Here is an 18,404-nt window from a genome sequence, read left to right as displayed (position 1 = left end):
AAAAATAAAGGGTATTCAATTAGGAAAAGAGGAAGTCAAATTGTCCCTGTTTGCAGATGACATGATTGTATATTTAGAAAACCCCATTGTCTCAGCCCAAAAATCTCCTTAAGCTGATACTTCAGCAAAGTCTCAGGATACAAAATCAATGTGCAAAAATCACAAGCATTCTTATACACCAATAACAGACAAACAGCCAATTCACGGTTGCAATTTTTAAATAGGATGACATTTGAGATGAGATCAATTCTACATGGTTGTCTAAAGAAAAAAATTCTAAAGATTTTAAAGAAAAAAATTCCAAAGACTTACAATCTAAACATTTAGTTTTGACCAGGTGCAGTGGCTCATGCCTGTAATCCTAACACTTTGGGAGGCTGAGGCAGGAGGATCACTTGAGTCTAAGAAGTCAAGCTCAGCCTCGGCAACATAATGGGACCCCATTTCTACAAACAAATTAAAAATTTTTTAATTTGCTTTTCATGCCTGTAGTCCCAGTTACTTGTAAGGCTGAGCTGGGAGAATCGCTTGAGCCCTGGAGGTCTAGGCTGACATGAGTCATGATGACACTACTGTACTCCAGCCTAGGTGACAAAGTGAGACCCTGTCTCAAATAAATAAATACATAAATAAATGAAAACCAAACATTTAGTTTTAATTCTAGCATGATGCTATAATTCTACTTCCTCAAAGACTTCATTTTAATAAGCAGGAAACTATAATACTAGGTCAATATTAATAGGAATGACTACATTTTGAAAAGCAACATTGCCCTAAAGATATGTATCTTTCCTACAGAGTAATGGCTGTCATTAGGTAGAATCATAAAATATACAGGAAATGGCAGTTTTGTTATTTTATTTTTCAACACCTTATCATGACCTTTATGCATTTGCGTTCCTATAAAAGTAGGAACTTTGGTCATAAATTGAGAGAAGCAGTGGTGGAGGTGGGATGTAATCACCAATAAAGATTAGCTAAGTTTCTCTTGGCTATTTATGGCTTTGTTAATTATAAATTTGTCTCAGCACTTTTATTCTTTTTTTAAATTTTTTAAAATATGGAACACTTCAATTTGCACGTCATTCTTGTGCAGAGGCCACGCTAATCTTCCTTGTATTCTTCAATTTTAGTATATGTGCTGCTGAAACAAGCTCTCAATACTTTAAAAACCTTGAGTATTATGTGTTGATAACTATTCTATTTTGTGTATGTTGGCTCATTAAATCTCTTTATTCAATGTCTCAATACTTTATTTATCCATTTATTAGCGAAAAGGTCTTGCTCTGTTGCCCTAGCTACATCGTAGTGGCTTGATCATAGCTCAAAGCAGCCTCGAACTCCTGGGCTCAAGCAATCCTTCTGCCTCAGCCTCCTAAGTAGCTGGGACCACAGGTGTGTGTCACCAGGCCTGGCTAATTACAAAAATAATTTTCTTTTTGTAGATACAGGGTCTCATTATATTGCCCAGCTGGTCTTGAACTGCTGACCTCAATCTATCCTTCTGCCTCAATCCAAAGTGCTAGGATTACAGGCATGAGCCATTGCTCTGGCCTTTGTTTTGTTTTCAATGCCTGTAGGGAATTAGGTCAGTTCTTTACTAACAAAGCAAAGCATTATATGATCAAATTTTGAAAAATAAGATTTTTTGATCAAAATGCCTAATGGGTCTTTTTTAGTCTTTATTACACTGTTATTTCCACAGTGACTTGTAATCAGTTGCTTTAGATTCTGAAAGGCTGTCAATACATTTAAATTTGTATACAGTATTTCAGTTTACAAAGCATCGCGATATATATCTCATTTATCTGGTTCAGAATATGTAGTTTGAATACACAATTATATTACAGCACATTTTTTCCTTTCAGTTCTATTTTATTTATTTTTTTGAGATGGAGCCTTGCTCTGTCGCCCAGGCTGGAGTGCAGTAGTGCGATCTCAGCTTACTGCAACCTTCGCCTCCTGGGTTCAAGAGATTCTCCTGCCTCAGCCTCCCGAGCAGCTGGGATTACAGGCACCTGCCACCACACCCAGCTAATTTTTGCATTTTTAGTAGAGACAGGGTTTCACTATGTTGGCTGAGCTGGTCTTGAACTCTTGACCTCAGGTGATCCACGCACCTCGGTCTCCCAGAGGGCAGGGATTACAGGCATGAGTCACCGTGCCTGGCCTCAGTTCTCTTTTAAAGGGAATCTGTATTTTCAAGAATTACATACATCATACTCAAATATAAATCTGATATTGACGTAAGTTTGAAGTAGTAATGGCCAAGATCTTTCAAGTAGCAGCAAACTAATCTTAAGAGGAGGTATTACAGAATCATAAGCAGAGTTCCAATAATTAGACCACACAGTGCTTACAAAGGATAGCCTTAGAAAGGTTCAGGTGTTTAGGTAAAGAGCCCTTCTCCCCTTCTCAAACCATTAACAAAAATAAAAATAAACAAAACAAAACAAAACTTTTCCTTGCAGGAAAATTTCCGTGAACCTGTGGTTTTGGGGGCAAGGATGAGAGCAACAGGCAAAAACTAGTTCAGAACCTAGACAACTAGAGGGGTCTGCAAACAAGTCAAAACCAAGATAGGCATGGTTGGTGAGCATGTAAATTGATACAGCCATTATGGAAGGCAGTATGGAGGCTCCTCAAAAAATTAAAAATAGAACTACAGTATAAACCATATAGTATATACCATATATATCATATATGCATATGTACCATATATACAATATATACGTATATACCATATATTCTGGGTATATATCCAAAGAAAATGAAATCAGTATGTCAAAGAGGTATCTGCATCACCATGCTCATTGCAGTATTATTCATAATAGCCAAAGTATGGAATCACCTAAGAGTGAACTGATGGATAAAGAAAATGTGAAATATAGAAATGGGTTGTACGTATATTTATATATATAATGAATACTATGCAGCCTTTAAAAAGAAGAAAATCCTGTCATTTGTGACAACATGGGTGAATTTATGCTAAAGGAAATAAGCCAGGACAGAAACACAAATACTTCATGATCCCCCTTATATGTAGAGTCAAAAAAAGTGGAACTCATAGAATTAGAGAGCAGAATAATGGCGGGATCTTGGCTCACTGCAACCTCTGCCTCCCAGGCTCAAGTGATCCTCCCATCTCAGCCTCTCAAGTAGCTGGGACTACAGGTGCCACTGTGCCTGGCTAATTTTTTAATTTTTTTTGTAGAGATGGGGTCTCACTATGTTGCCCAGGCTGGACTCTAACTTCTGGGCTCAAGGGATCTGCCCGCCTCGGCCTCCCAAAGTGCTGGGATTACAGGCCTGAGCCACGACACCTGGCCGACCTTAAATATTCTTAGCACAAAATAAACATACACACACGCACACACGACTATGTGAGGTGATGGATATGTTATCATTTCACAACATATACATCTATGAAAACACCACATGGTACACTGTAAATATATACAATTTTTATTTAAAGTTAGAAAAATTATTTTAAAATAAACCAAAAAGGCAGTCCGTAAGCTTCTGTTGAATGGATAAAAATCTCTACTATAAACAAAAACATAATATACAAAGGTATTAAGATTTGGAAGAAAACCTAAGAGAGTATTAACAGTAGTGACTACTGGGGATCACCGAGATACAGGGTATTAAGGATGGAAGGTTTACTTTTCTCTTTTTTTTGAGACGGAGTGTCGCTGTGTCGCCCAGGCTGGAGTGCAGTGGCATGATCTCGACTCACTGCAACCTCTGCCTCCTGAGTTCAAGCGATTCTCCTGCCTCAGCCTCCTCAGTAGCTGGGACTACAGGCGCCCGCTACCACGCCTGGTTAATTTTCTGTATTTTTAGTAGGGACGGGGTTTCACCGTGTTAGCCAGGATGGTCTCGATCTCCTGACCTCGTGATCCGCCCGCCTCGGCCTCCCGAAGTGCTGGGATTACAGGCGTGAGCCACCGCGCCCGGCCGGAAGGTTTACTTTTCAACGGATCTTTGGGAAGTTTTAAAACATACATGCTCAACCTTTAAAAATTACTCTAGGGGAAATCCCTTCTCCACATCCTATAGGTGTGCTTCCTTCTTCCTCTCCATACACTTCACTATCAAAACCTACATTACTTCCAACAGTCGACCCTCGAGGGAATAAGTCCCTGGTCCCCACGATCGGGACCAGCCAGTCCACACTGCCGACCCCTGAAAGGCGGTCTCAGCTGCTCGGTCAGCGAGAAAAAAGGCCAGCGAGGTCCTCGTCCTGCAGGCCACAGCGAAGACAAAAACCTCCGGTTACTGGCCTCAGGTGCAAGGCTGCTCCGCATTGGCAGCGCGGGACCATTCCTATTATTATTACGTAGTCTTGTTTCTTTCTGGGAGAAAGCACCTGGCGAGAGTTGGGCTGGCCCCGCAGGGCGCTCCGGGACACCCGTCCTCTATAACGCCACAGCCCGCGCCAGCGTTCGACCCGGACGTCTCATCCAGGCCCGACTCGCATTTTTAGTTGTCAGATTCGCCACTTTTTGGTGTCAGAATTTAAAACAAAAATTCCAATTTCTCTATTTCAGAAGCTCTTTCTGTCCAGGAAAACAGAAGCAGGAGAGACTTCAGGTTTTTGAATTATTCGTCTCTTCTGGTCTCCACAGTATCTACATCCAGAGAGCGGGGACCGTGAGTCGAAAGCGACGACGCGGATGCTCAGGCCACCGTTCCCGGCGCGCAGTCGCAGCTGCCCCTCGCTCCCGCCCCCGCCTGGAGTCCGACGTGGAAGTTGCTGGCTGACTGGGCTTGCGAGGAAACCGCCTCGGAGCTGCAGCCGAAGGCCAAGGAATCACTGAAGATCGGCGAGGGAGGACAGGGGGTTCATCATGGGTGAGGGGTTCGAGAAGGGCACCTGGGCGCGCTCGAGGGGGCCGCGGCCGAGGGCTGGGGTGCAGAGGAGGAGAGGGGCCGGCCAGGGAACCCTAGAGTAGCCAGCTCCTCAGGGGGCGGGTCGCGGAGGACTTGACTCACCTTGGATCTTCATCTGTAGGGGTGGATCCGCCCTCTCTCGTTTCCCCTTCATTCCCGCGGGGTCCAGGGACCCGGACAGCTTGGGGACGTCCGCAGGGCCTGGGTTCGAGTTCTTTATCCTTATCATGAAGTTTTCCCTCATCCCCAGCTCCACTTGCTGGGCAGAGTTGTTCTTGCGGAGGCTGGCAACGGTCAGTCGCAGGTCCGCTGAGGTTTCTTGGTGAAAGATGAGCTGCGGCCTCAGAGTGGAAGCTTAATTATTCTCTTTACCAGGGGCGCTGGGACGGCGTCAGTTTGAAAAATCCGTGAGCAGGTGTTGCTTATGTTGTTTTATGGCCCGTTTGGCATTTGTCTGCTAATCTGCTGTAGCGTTTCATGTAATAATACGGGTATTTCTAGTCGGTAAATGAAATTTTATTCTCAGTTCTTGGCCCGCTGATTGAGGGAACTGCATTCTCACAAGCATCGGGTAACACCCTCGCCCCGCTAGAACCCAAATGAGGGTGCACATCCTTTAACTCGTTTCCCACCCTCCAAATGAAGGTGCAGATTCTTTGGCTTGGTTAAATCCCTCCACAGTTTTCTGGGGAGCATACTTCTTGCTCCCAAGCGTCACAGGCGCTGTCCTGTCTTCCATAACCGCCTTCAGTTTTGTTCCGCCTCTCTTCTACCTGTAAATGGTAGAAAGGACTTTGTCAAGTCACACCCATTCTGTTGAACTTTCCCAAGGTTCTCTAGCCCATGGTGTTGTTCATTTTTCAACTCGCAGCTCTTAGTTATGCCATGTCTTTGCCAAATAACAGTGTGGCATCACTTCTGATGTTAACTGTTTTTTTTGTATTGTTAACGTAATTTGTTTTTAATCTTCTCTAATGGCTCTGGATGGGAAAAGGACTGTGCTTCTATACTACACAATACTTGGTGTACAGGAAGCTTTCTGGGAATATTTTGTGATGCGTTGGATAGAGCTTTATTATTTTTAAAAATGGGTTTCTGTCAAAAATAGTTATTGTTTTCAGCTTCTTTCTCAATTTCTTGTACTAGTTATATTGCTTGGTGGAGAACTCTGATTGAAGTTGGTTATAGTGGTACTGCTGCTGTACAGTACTTTTCCTGTGCGAGGATTACATTGTCCCAGTATCCTCCTTACTGGCCCCTTGGTTTTTAGGGGTAGTGAAGGGATCATGCTAAAATATTCCTATTCTGCTGATTAGAAAATGAGATTCCCAAAGGCCGCGGCCGTATTTCTCTTATTATTTGGTTTATCTTCTGTGCCTGCATGACACAATAGTAACGTAACTAAGGACATAGTAACATAACTAATTACTTGTTTGATATTGAATAATATATTTCATTGGGAGGAAGAATATGCAGCTGTGCATCCAGGAAATTATAATATTTAATTTGGTATATAGCTCTCAGAGGACAAGGTTAGATAGATGTTTTGTATACCTAGTTCACGAAATGACATTGTGTATGTTTTTTCTTTTATTATTTTTTAGGTGGCTTTTTCTCAAGTATATTTTCCAGTCTGTTTGGAACTCGGGAAATGAGGATTTTAATTTTGGGATTAGATGGAGCAGGGAAAACCACAATTTTGTACAGATTACAAGTTGGAGAAGTTGTTACTACTATACCTAGTAAGTGTTGGTATGATGAGCTAATTGCAGGGCTTTCTGGTCTCCATCTAACATAACTGTATTTCTTTCTTTCTTTCTTTTTTTGTTTTAGTAGAGATCCGGTATCACTATGTTGCCCGAGCTGGTCTTAGACTCTTGGCCTCAAATGATCCTCCTGCCTTGGCCTCCCAAAGTGCTGGGATTACAGGCATGAGCCACTATGCCAGGCCTATTTCTGAATAAATTAATTCATATAATAAAGTATTTGATAAAGTTTGTAAACTGCTAGTATGAACATAACATTGGTAACACTTTTTCCATCAACTAAGAGGCAGCTTAGTGTAATTAAGGACCCTTGTTCTGGTTTACAGCTGGGTTGGCCTGTTTATAGGTTTAAGTTACTAAATCTTACTGAGAGCCAGTATCTTTACTAATAAAATACGTAGGATAACAAATACCCACTGGTTTTCAGGGGGAAATTAACGAAGTAGGTAAAAGTACCTTTTAAATCTGTGTAAAGAATTATATAAATGTTAAGTGATATTACATGTGAAGTGCCTTTTTTTCTGTAGTTGTTACTATTTTAATTAAGATTAGTTTATCTTAGGTAATTCTGTTGATTACTTTTAAAGATCTGAGTTGCAGAGACTGAGTGTTGAAGTAATTTGGTACCTTAAAAATATCAAGAGAAGGCCGGGCACAGTAGCTCACGCCTGTAATGGCAGCACTTTGGGAGGCCAAGGCGGGTGGATCACCTGAGGTTGGGAGTTCAAGACCAGCTCGACCAACATGGAGAAACCCCATCTCTACTAAAAATACAAAACTAGCCAGGCGTGGTGGTGCATGCCTGTAATCTCAGCTACTCGGAAGGCTGAGGCAGGAGAATCGCTTGAACCCGGGAGGCAGAGGTTGTAGCAAGCCAAGATTGCGCCATTGCACTCCAGCCTGGGCAACAAGAGCAAAACTCGGTCTCAAAATATATATGTGTATATGTATATATTTATTAAGAGAAGAAATACCTCAATTTTAATCAATTATTACTGTCTTACAAAAATATTCTCCAACAGTCTTATTTGACTATATGAGAATACTGTTGTTATTTATACTTTTTTCATTTGTTGCCCTGAATTTACTTGGAGAAGAGTAATACATTTAAATTAAAGAGTTCATACAGTTTGCTCAAGATTTTTTAAATTATGCCTCTAACGTTAGTCTGCTACTCAGGGTATTTCTGTATTGTTACTGTTTAAATTTATGGACTAAAACGAAAGAGGCTAGCCTCTAAGAAAGAAGAGCGTTTTGAACCCTGTAATGTCTGTTACTCCTTTTTGCTACCTTCAGTAAATTTTAGTTCCCTTAGTTTTTGCTTTTCAAAATCACCCATCTCTGTCTGGGCATCTCCTGCGGTGCACAGAGCAGCACAGTGGATAGTTTCGAGTTTCAGTGAGTGCTGCTTTACACCACACTCTTTTTTGAGACAGTGTCTTGCTTTTTTGCCCAGGCTGGAGTGTAGTGTGGCACATTCATAGCTCACTGCAGCCTCTACCTCTACCTCCTGGGCTCTAGTGATCTTCCCACCTCAGCCTCCAAAAGTGTTGGGATTACAGGCATGAGCCACTGCACCCAGGCTACACCATTCTCTTGTCTTGCACATATAAACGATGTTTTTTTACCATTGGTGAACATTGTGATTACACTCCTACCTAATTCTAAGGGAGACATCATGAATTTGCATTTTAGTTTTTTGCTCAAATTTGTCATAGTATTGTTATTTTTTAATTGTAATAGACATACTTGCCAAACACTCAAAGGTATCACTTACCACTGCAGACTTAAATATAAAACAAAAGCTAATTGTCCAGTTATAGCTGGAAGTTATTTTTTATTTATTTATTTTTTTGAGACAGAGTCTCACTCTATTGCCCAGGCTGAAGTGCAGTGGCAAGATGTCGGCTCACTGCAACCTGTGCCTCCCAGGTTCAAGTGATTCTCATGCATCGGCCCCCAGAGTAGCTGGGATTACAGGCATGTGCCACCATACCCGGCTAATTTTTGTATTTTTAGAAGAGATGAGGTTTCACGGTGTTGGCTAGGCTGGTCTCAAACTCCTGACCTCAGGTGATCCACCCGCCTCGGCCTCCCAAAGTGCTGGGATTTCAGGTGTGAGCCATCGCACCCAGCCATGGAAGTTTTTTTTTTTTATCTATTTTTCACCTAAGAAGGATGGCAGAGAAAAGGGGTGGGACACCTGCCCTTTGACCACCCGGCCATGACCTTATTACAAGTGAGTTCTTGAGGATGTCTGCAGATGGGCTGTGAGATTGAAAGCTGCAGCCATGGCTGTGTCCATGCTGAAGTTTAGAACTGAAGTTTAGCTTTTTTTGCTTTTGGTCTGTTTATTTGCTGCCAGCCAAAATTCTGCTTTTTATAGTACATCCACAACTGTACTTTCTAAATACAGCTTTCAAACACTTTTGACTACTCTATTATGAGGGGAGTTTAATATAATAGGATTTCCATTGAGCTAAAAATTATGTTTTCCTTTTTATTTCTTTTTTAAATTCTTTTTTAAATTTATTTGAGCTAAAATTATATACTTCATTTGCAGAACTGCTGGCTTTTAAAAAATATCCTGAAGATGGTAATGATCTTGCTAATTGATGTTTTGTGCACACACCTGCACATGTATGGGGGAGCATTTCATCTTAAATGGTATAAAATCTCAACCAATAATGTGATTCAACAATTACCATTTCTTTTTAACTCGAATCCTAAGACAAATTATATATATATATATTTTAAACTCTAATAACAATTACCATTAATTGCTGTAACTCAGATAGGATATTTTGAAGGTGGAATGTATTAGTCTACACATACCACTGATTTGATTTCTCTTCCAGCCATCGGATTTAATGTAGAGACGGTGACGTACAAAAACCTTAAATTCCAAGTCTGGGATTTAGGAGGACAGACAAGTATCAGGTATGGTACAAAGACCAGGTTATTTGGTAGTATTTGACATTTATTGATTCTTTTAAGGGTTAACATCAGTCAACCCGAATATGTGTTCTATTGTAATTTAAATGGAGCCACCTAGTTTAAAATGAGGTAAAATTTGGAACTATTTCCTTAGAGCATCCATTGAGTTAAAACTTAAGGAAGCCCAGTTTTCCAGATACCTGTTTAATGAAAATCTTTTCACGAAATCTTTTCACGAAAATCTCAAGACCTTATTACGTCAGCTATTCTCAACTAGAAAGGACCCTCCATTTAGTTCTTGTCAGTCTCTCCTCTCTGAAACACATTATTTTGGAATTCATTAAAGTACCTTGCAGGCATACCATTTAGGGCTAATATAAAAATAAATGCCATTGGCCGGGCGTGGTGGCTCATGCCTGTAATCCCAGCACTTTGGGAGGCCGAGGTGGGCGGATCATCAGGTCAGGAGTTGGAGACCAGCCTGCCCAACATGGTGAAACCTCGTCTCTACTAAAAATACAAAAATTAGCTGGGCATGGTGGTGCGTGCCTGTAATTCCAGCTACCTGGGAGACTGAGGCAGGAGAATTGCTTGTACCGGGACTTGGGAGCCGGAGGTTGCAGTGAGCTGAGCTCGCACCACTGCACTCCAGCCTGGGCTACAGAGCGAGACTCTGTCTCAAAAAAAATAAATGAATAAATAAAAAATAAATGCCTTCTGCAGTTCAGGTCTTCTGCTTAGCATTTTGGGCTTGACATGGCAACAGTGAATGTTTGGTGACCATCAGTAGTTGCTCACGATAGTACCATATTAAAAGATTAGTAATGCATTCTCCAAACATTCTGACTTCTTTTAAGTCATTTCTTGAGTCACGTTTCTTTTTTTTTAAATTGTGCAGCCTCCCAAGCCAGAGTAGGCTCAGAGAGACTCCATTGAATCACTTTTGAGTTTATTTATAATTTTAGCCATTTCTGCTGCTTGATGTCAGTGATTAATTTCATGACTTAAATAAAATCACATTTAAGAAGTTTATTCCTCTTAAGGGGTGCATAGTTAAAGATTTGTTTAAGAAGATGTAATGATCAGGTCTGTGTACAACTTTTTTATCAGTATATTTAGTGATTTCATAGATTGTAAATAAATTTTGTCAGCCTGAAGTCTGAATTCATTTTGAAACTCCCTGGTCCTGTGATTCAATGTTTATCAACATTCTTTTTTTTTTTTTTTTTTTTTTGAGATGGAGTTTCACTCTTGTTGCCCAGGCTGGAGTGCAATGGCACCATCTCAGCTCACTGGAACCTCTGCCTTCCTGGTTGAAGTGATTTTCCTGCCTCAGCCTCCTGAGTAGCTGGGATTACAGGCACCTGCCACCATGTCCAGCTAATTTTGTATTTTTAGTAGAGATGGGGTTTCTCCATGTTGGTCAGGCTGGTCTCGAACTCCCGACCTCAGATGATCTGCCCGCCTCAGCCTCCGAAAATGCTGGGATTACAGGTGTGAGCCACCGTGCCTGGCCAATGTTTATCAACATTCTTTTGACTCCATCACATCTGAGGGATATGGTACATATTTCCACCAGAAACAGTGAATCATTAAGGCATTGATTCTAACGTGTGGGACAGAATTGGCAATTGATATGTCAGTTTCTTCTTTAAAACAATAACAATATGTTCTCCCCTTTTGAATTTCCTCTAGGCCATACTGGAGATGTTACTATTCAAACACAGATGCAGTCATTTATGTAGTAGACAGTTGTGACCGAGACCGAATTGGCATTTCCAAATCAGAGTTAGTTGCCATGTTGGAGGTGAGAAAACTAACCACTTTAAAATGTGGGGAACTCATTTACGTTTGCTGACTCTTTCCAGTACTTATTGTTATATTGAAGAATAATTAAAAAGAATGCAGGGGTTGTTCCCTCCATCCTTTTAATATTATTTTCTTTTATGCAAATGATTTTCTATTCCAAAAATACAGTTGAGGGGGGGTGGAGACAAAACAACAACAAAAACTAACCTTGTAACTTCCTCTTCCTCTAAGCCAGATTGCTTGATTTTCCAGGAGGTTCAGAGCTCACTTAAACAAAAGCATCTATTCTAACTCACTTCTTTGATGTGACTTTTAAAATATGTCTTTTTATTTTTAGCTGTTTTAGAAGGATTCAAGTTCAGAGAAATATGTATTTCTGGGTTACTAGCACAATGCTGGCCTCGCGTTTTATCATTTTTTACCCTTCCCAGTGTTTATGGTGCTTTAGCTTCACAGACCTTCTTTCTGTTCTTTGGACACGAGATTGCACACCTGGCTTAGGGCCTTTTGTACTTGCTGATCCTTCTGCTTGGAATACTATTCTCCAGCATCTTTGCATGGCTGCCTTCCTGATGTGTTTCTTCCCACATCTCTTCCCCAGAAAGAAGTCTTATTTATTCTCTAATCCTTTACCCTTCTTTATTCTTTATACCAATATTGTTTCTTTTTTTTTCTTTTTTTTTTTTTTTTTTTTTTGTAGAGACGGGGTCTAGCTATGTTGCCCAGGCTGGTCCCAGACTCCTGTCCTCAAGTGATCCTCCTGCCTCAGCCTCCTAGTGTTGGGATTACAGGTGTGAGCCATTGCACCCCACTTACTGTTTTTTTACATTATTTTTAAATGTATTTGTTGGCTGGGCGTGGCGGCTCACGCGTGTAATCCCAGCACTTTGGGAGGCCGAGGCGGGCAGGTCACCAGAGATCATCAGGAGTTTGAGACCAGCCTGTCCAACATGGTGAAACCTCATCTCTACTAAAAATACAAGAAAATTAGCCGGGCATGGGGGTGTGTGCCTGTAATCCCAGCTACTTGGGAGGCTGAGGCCGGAGAGTCGCTTGAGCCCAGGAGGCAGAGGTTGCAGTGAGCCGAGATCGTGCCCCTGCACTACAGCCTGGGTGACAGAGTGAGACTCCGTCTCAAAAAATAAAAATTAAAAAAATATATATTTGTTTACTTATGTATCTCTCCCTCTAAAATGTAAGTTCTTTGAGTTTACCCTGATAGGAGGAACAATGTATAGCACTTAATTAAGACTTCAATACATCTTATTCACTGAAGTTAATAAGATCATATATTGGCTAACTGATCAAATTCAGAGGATGTATTAAATAACCCATTTTTAAAAAATGAAAAAATAATCAAATGTACTATGATAATAATAAAATTGCCCTTGCTCTGGAAAATTAGATGGATAAGTTTCTTTCTCTTGTCAAAAACTGGATTCTGAATTGTTTAATCAAGGGATGTTTAAATATAAGTTCTAGGCCAGTTGATACCTAGGTAAAAGCATCCTCAGACGAGGAGGGGACTATGGACTTTTGATTTTTTTTTTTTTTTTAAAGACAGAGTCTTGCTCTGTTGCCCAGGCTGGAGTGCAGTGGCGTGATCTCCACTCACTGCAATTTTCACCTCCCGGGTTCAAGCGATTCTTCTGTTTCAGCCTTCGGAGTAGCTGGGGCTATAGGCTTCTGCCACCACACCCGGCTAATTTTTGTATTTGTAGCAGAGATGGGGTTTCACCGTGTTGGCCAGGCTGGTCTCGAACTCCTGACCTCAGCAGTTTGCCCGCCTCCTGATCTGCCTGCCTTGGCCTCCCAAAGTACTGGGATTACAGGCATGAGCCACCGCACTCAGCCCAGGACTTTTGATTTCTGAAACTACTGACTTCTTAATGGCTTCCAAGTTATAAATTGCAGACTTAATAGTTTTAAACATTTGGTTAATTTTTTTTTTTTACATCCTAGCATTATATTTATTATAAGAGCTTCTTAGACAAAATTTAAATGTAAGGATAAGGTTTAATTGCCTTGGGTATAATGGGTTTTTTAAAGAACAGCTTTATTTAGGTATAATTCACATGATATAATGTATTTTTATCATATAAAGTATTGCTTAAAAGGAATGGATTATTGACTTCAGTTTACAATTCTTGAGTTGTGCAGGATTGTTGTTACTTGCAGTGTTAGGATTTGACTTATAAAGTCTTACAGAGAAAAAAGTAAAAGTTGGATTCTTTCTTTAGGAAGTCACTTTTAATTCATCAATAAATATCATGTTATGTTAAGTACGGGTCAAGTACGAGTCAGGACTGTTAATGTTAAAACATATAGACACAGGCCGGGTGTGGTGGCTCACCCCTGCAATCCCAGCACTTTGGGAGGCCGAGGCAGGCGGATCACTTCAGGTCAGGAGTTTGAGACCAGCCTGGCCACCCATATCTACTAAAAATACAAAAAATTAGCTGGGTGTAGTGGCGCACGCCTGTAATCCCAGCTACACGGGAGGCTGAGGCAGGAGAATCACTTGAACCCAGGAGGTGGAGGTTGCAGTGAGCTGAGATCGTGCCACTGCACTCCAACCTGAGTGATAGAGTGAGACTCCATCTCAAAACAAACAAACAAAAAATATATAGTATAGACACAAAAGCAGTTTAGGTTTCAACTATTTTTTTTTTCTGAGACAGAGTTTCACTATTGTTGCCCAGGCTGGAGTGCAGTGGCGCAATCTCGGCTCACTGCAGCCTCCGCCTGCTGGGTTCAAGCAATTCTCCTGCCTCAGCCTCCTGAGTAGCTGGGATTGCAAGTGCACACCACCACACCTGGCTAATTTTTGTAATTTTAGTAGAGACGGAGTTTCACCATGTTGGTCAGGCTGGTCTTGAACTCCTGACCTGGTGATCCACCCACCTCAGCCTCCCAAAGTGCTGGGATTACAGATGTGAGCCACTGCGCCTGGCCTTTCAACTTTCTTATACACAAAAATGAATTCTAAGTGGGTAAATAATTAAATGTAAAAAATGAAAATTATAAGAATATATAAGGAATTCAGAAGATGAGATTTAATTATATTAATGTAAACAAAACTCCCCCAAAGCTCAGATATGGCAAATATAAACAAGATTAAGATAAGAAACCAGGCCTAACCAGAAACCAATGACTAAGGATTAGTGATCTTAATCACAGCAAGATCTTTTGCAAAATGAGCAAAAGGCAATTCGTAGGGGAAAAAACATTGCTAATAACATTTGCATTTGTTTTTAAAGAGACAGGGTCAGCAGGGCGCGGTGGCTTATGCCTGTAATCCCAGCACTTTGGGAGGCCGAGGCGGGTGGATCACGAGGTCAGGAGTTCGAGACCAGCCTGACCAACATGGTGAAACCTCATCTCTACTAAAAATACAAAAATTAGCTGGGCGTGGCAGCGGGTGCCTGTAGTCCCAGCTACTCAATAGGCTGAGGCAGGAGAATCCCTTGAACCCGGGACGCGGAGGCTGCAGTAAGCCAAGATTGCGCCACTGCAACTCCAGCCTGGGCAACAGAGCGAGACACTGTCTTAAAAAAAGAAAAAAAATAGAGACAGGGTCTCCCTCTGTCCCCTAGGCTGGCGTGCAGTGGCACAACCAAAGCTTATTATAACCTTGAGCTCCTCTCTCTGCTTCCTTTTTTGTTTGTTTTTGAAAAAAATTTTTGTAGAGACCCTTGTGTTGCTCAGGCTGGTCTCAAACTCCTGGACTTAAGCGATCCTCCTGCCTCAGCCAATTTGCATTTCGAATACCCTAGTAATATATAATGAGATGCTATGTTTGGAAAAGTAAATAATTCCCAACTCTACAAAGGCTGCATTGAAGATGGAGACTTTTATATGCTGTTGGTAGGGTAACCTTTCTGGAAAGCTGTTCATGCATGTATTCAGTTTATCAAAGCCTGAAAAAAAATGTTCATACTTTGACTCCATTTTTAGAATATTGTGTTAAGGAAACAGATTCAAACAGGAATTTTTGTAGAAAGACCCTGTCACTTGGGTTTATCTAATAGTCTAGTGGAAAGACTCTAATAAGAGTCTAATACTAGAAAATAGTTAACACAGTTTATGGTGCATGCATCCATAGTGTAGAGCATATTTAGCCATTGTTTTATTTTGAAAAAGTTGTTACAGTTTGGAGAAACATGATTTTAATTTTTAGACAGGGTATGGAACTATATATAAATGTGATCTTAAATGTGTAAATGTATTTACTAAATAAACTCTTAAGTATCTGCAAAACAAAGTACTAGTAGAAAACACCCAAAATGTTAACAGTGATCATATTTGGGAGGTAGGATTATGGGTGAAGCTTCTTTTCTTTATACTTCTCTATATAATTTCTATATAATTTCATAATGTATAATGAATATAATATATTAATAATTATAAAATACACTTTTAAAACGTATTTTTGGACATTTTCTAAACTCGAGAGAGCACATTAGTTAAAAGAAATTAAATATTTTCAATTTCATCTAGGAAGAAGAGCTGAGAAAAGCCATTTTAGTGGTGTTTGCAAATAAACAGGACATGGAACAGGCCATGACTTCTTCAGAGATGGCAAATTCACTTGGGTTACCTGCCTTGAAGGACCGAAAATGGCAAATATTCAAAACATCAGCAACCAAAGGCACTGGCCTCGATGAGGCAATGGAATGGCAAGTATCATGTTTCCAGAAGCCATCTGTGCATTTGTGTGTGCTTGCAGCTATGCACGTCCACATGTAATTTTTCTCCAGTGTTGAGGATGAAACTTTGATTTACTTAGCAGCTTATTTCATAAGTTCCTCCAGTGTTTTCTCCCACTGGTCTTCAGGTGCATCTGTCTTCTTCTCAACTACACCTACCTGATTACAGTTACTTAGATAAGCAAATTCTTTGCCAATTTTTAGCCTTTTCCCTGCCTCACCTCACCCTCCAATTCCTTATCCTTCAGGAATTAGCTTAAGGCTCTCTTCTGAAGAGCTTTTCCTAATGTATCTCTATTCCTACTGACTAATCACTCACTTAAAGTTAGATGCCCTTGTCACAGATTAGTGACATAGTACTTGTTTTGCTGTCTTGTAATTGTTTGATTTGTTCATCTACTCATTAGATAATCCTTGCAGATTGAGACTAGTTTCACCTCTGAGTGAAACTAGTATGTAGCCCATCCGTATGTAGCCCAGAAGTAGTAGTAGCCTGGAAAATAGATATTTGGTCTTTTTTGAATTTTTCATTCAAATCATAGACAAATTCAAAGCTTAAAGGAACCTTATGGATATCTAGTGCATAACCTCATCTGTGTTAGCTGTCATCATTTTAAGTACTTTGGAATCCACCTCCAATACAAAGTTTATTATAGATGATCATGCTTTATACCTGAAAATTAATTTTATAAAACAGTTCATTTTCTCTTTACAGGTTAGTTGAAACATTAAAAAGCAGACAGTAATTCAGTCCATTCTTCTCCCCTGAAATGAAGACTACATCACCTCTCTCCCTTTGGAAACAGTCAAGTGTACTTCACACTACTAGATGTTAAAACTATATGATTATTGGCATATACTGACTGACTGCAATGTTTGTAGTAAATAGGGAAAATAAGTATTTAGTTGGAGGGATAATTCGATCGAATCACCTGAATGTTCTATGTAATGTAAAATATTCTTTTCTTGCTTTCTTGTGTTAAGGTATATATTCTATTTGTATGGAATTCTTATTCAAATACAGTTCTATTAAAGAGTATACTCCTATTGGATGAAAAAAAAAACTATTTTTGAATAGTAGTTGCAGCTTGTTTGTATAAATACTAAAAAATATCTTAACAGATTTTTTTCCCCTTAAAATGAATTATCTTTCCAAAGATTAGACTCAGTATGAGAGTAGGTGAGGAACATAGTTTGTATAATATAATCTTTATTTGCTTACCTGACCACTTTTTATTAAGCTGTTTTGTTTAAAAGCTTTTGGTTATAGGCATGAATATTATTTTAATGGTTAACTTCATTGACTTATTTGTAATTGTCATTTTATAGTACTTCACAGTTGTCAAAAAAAATCCTACAAATATTGATCTAGTTGATCGGTACAGGAAGCTTCTGAAGTAGGTAGGACAGGTTATGATGTCTTCACTGTATGGACATGAACCCAGGGTTCTAATAGGTTGGCTTGCCCAAGGTCACCTGCTAGCTAGTAAGGTAGGAATAGGGCTCAAAGTAAAACTTTTGGTTCAGAAGCTTGACTCATAAACTATACTATATATTCCCAAAAATGTCAGTATTGACAACACAGTCTAACTCTTAAATAAAATTATGCTAATTAGTTACATTCAAAATAATGTCTTTAAACTTATTTGTCTATACTAGTAGAAGTGATCAGTGACATACTATAAATAATCCTAAATGGTTATATTTGATGGAATTCATAACACATTAAAGAGAAAATTTCACATTAAAGGAAGGTTTAAAAATCTATTTTCAGATTATAAAAGGTGTCTTTACTGGTTTTCATTCCTTTTATCTACATATAATTGGACATGTAAACTTGTTAAAAATCAAAATCTTACTGATTGTACAGGGAGGAATTAAGCATTCTGTTTTAAAAATTAGGCTTATTACTAGACTGTAAGTTTAAAAACAATTCATGTTCAAAGGAGCTTTTCAAATTACCCACTCCGCCACAGAATCAGCTAATGTGACAGAAGTAAATATGGTGCTTCATAATTGCTAAAAACGGTGAATTTCTTTCACTTAAGTTGGAAAACTAGCCTCTAAAAAATTAGGTGCTGGCAATGAGAGCTTAATACCATGGTTCCCCGCAGGTCTCAGAAACATTAGTAGTTCCTTTCTTGGCCCTCACTGTCCTTCCAATGTTGCCCTCTGGCCTCTTCCCCTCACATTTATGTTCATTCTCCGGGCTTATATTCATTCTCTGCTGCTTTCTCCCTTCACCCGTGGGACTCTTACCCTTCTTGCTCTTTCTCCAGCACCCATT

General features: G+C 39.9%; 1 protein-coding gene and 1 non-coding gene across 5 annotated transcripts; one reads left to right on the top strand and one right to left on the bottom strand.

Moving 5' to 3' along the window:
* Positions 1–1,054: 1,054 nt before the first annotated feature.
* On the bottom strand, positions 1,055–1,157 carry LOC129011015 (U6 spliceosomal RNA). The gene has a single exon (XR_008493158.1). It is a non-coding gene; the product is annotated as a U6 spliceosomal RNA (small nuclear RNA).
* Positions 1,158–3,450: 2,293 nt separating this feature from the next.
* On the top strand, positions 3,451–17,900 carry ARL1 (ADP ribosylation factor like GTPase 1). 4 transcript variants are annotated; one of them, XM_054442987.2, is made up of 7 exons: positions 3,451–4,511; positions 4,632–4,857; positions 6,501–6,638; positions 9,521–9,602; positions 11,295–11,406; positions 15,909–16,087; positions 16,833–17,900. In XM_054442987.2, exons 2-7 carry the CDS (start codon positions 4,854–4,856, stop codon positions 16,861–16,863), a joined length of 546 nt encoding a protein of 181 aa, XP_054298962.1. In that variant the 5' UTR covers positions 3,451–4,511; positions 4,632–4,853; the 3' UTR covers positions 16,864–17,900. The 4 variants fall into 4 exon arrangements, with proteins under 4 accessions (XP_054298962.1, XP_063502696.1, XP_054298960.1 ...); XM_063646626.1 differs by having other exon boundaries at positions 15,909–17,900; XM_054442985.2 differs by having other exon boundaries at positions 3,451–4,857.
* The last annotated feature ends 504 nt before the right edge of the window (positions 17,901–18,404 follow it).

Source organism: Pongo pygmaeus, chromosome 10, assembly GCF_028885625.2.
Source record: "Pongo pygmaeus isolate AG05252 chromosome 10, NHGRI_mPonPyg2-v2.0_pri, whole genome shotgun sequence".
In the NCBI taxonomy this organism is placed as follows: domain Eukaryota; kingdom Metazoa; phylum Chordata; class Mammalia; order Primates; family Hominidae; genus Pongo; species Pongo pygmaeus.
The sequence above is the reverse complement of the archived record's forward strand: the minus strand, read 5'-3'. Positions and strand labels throughout refer to the sequence as shown.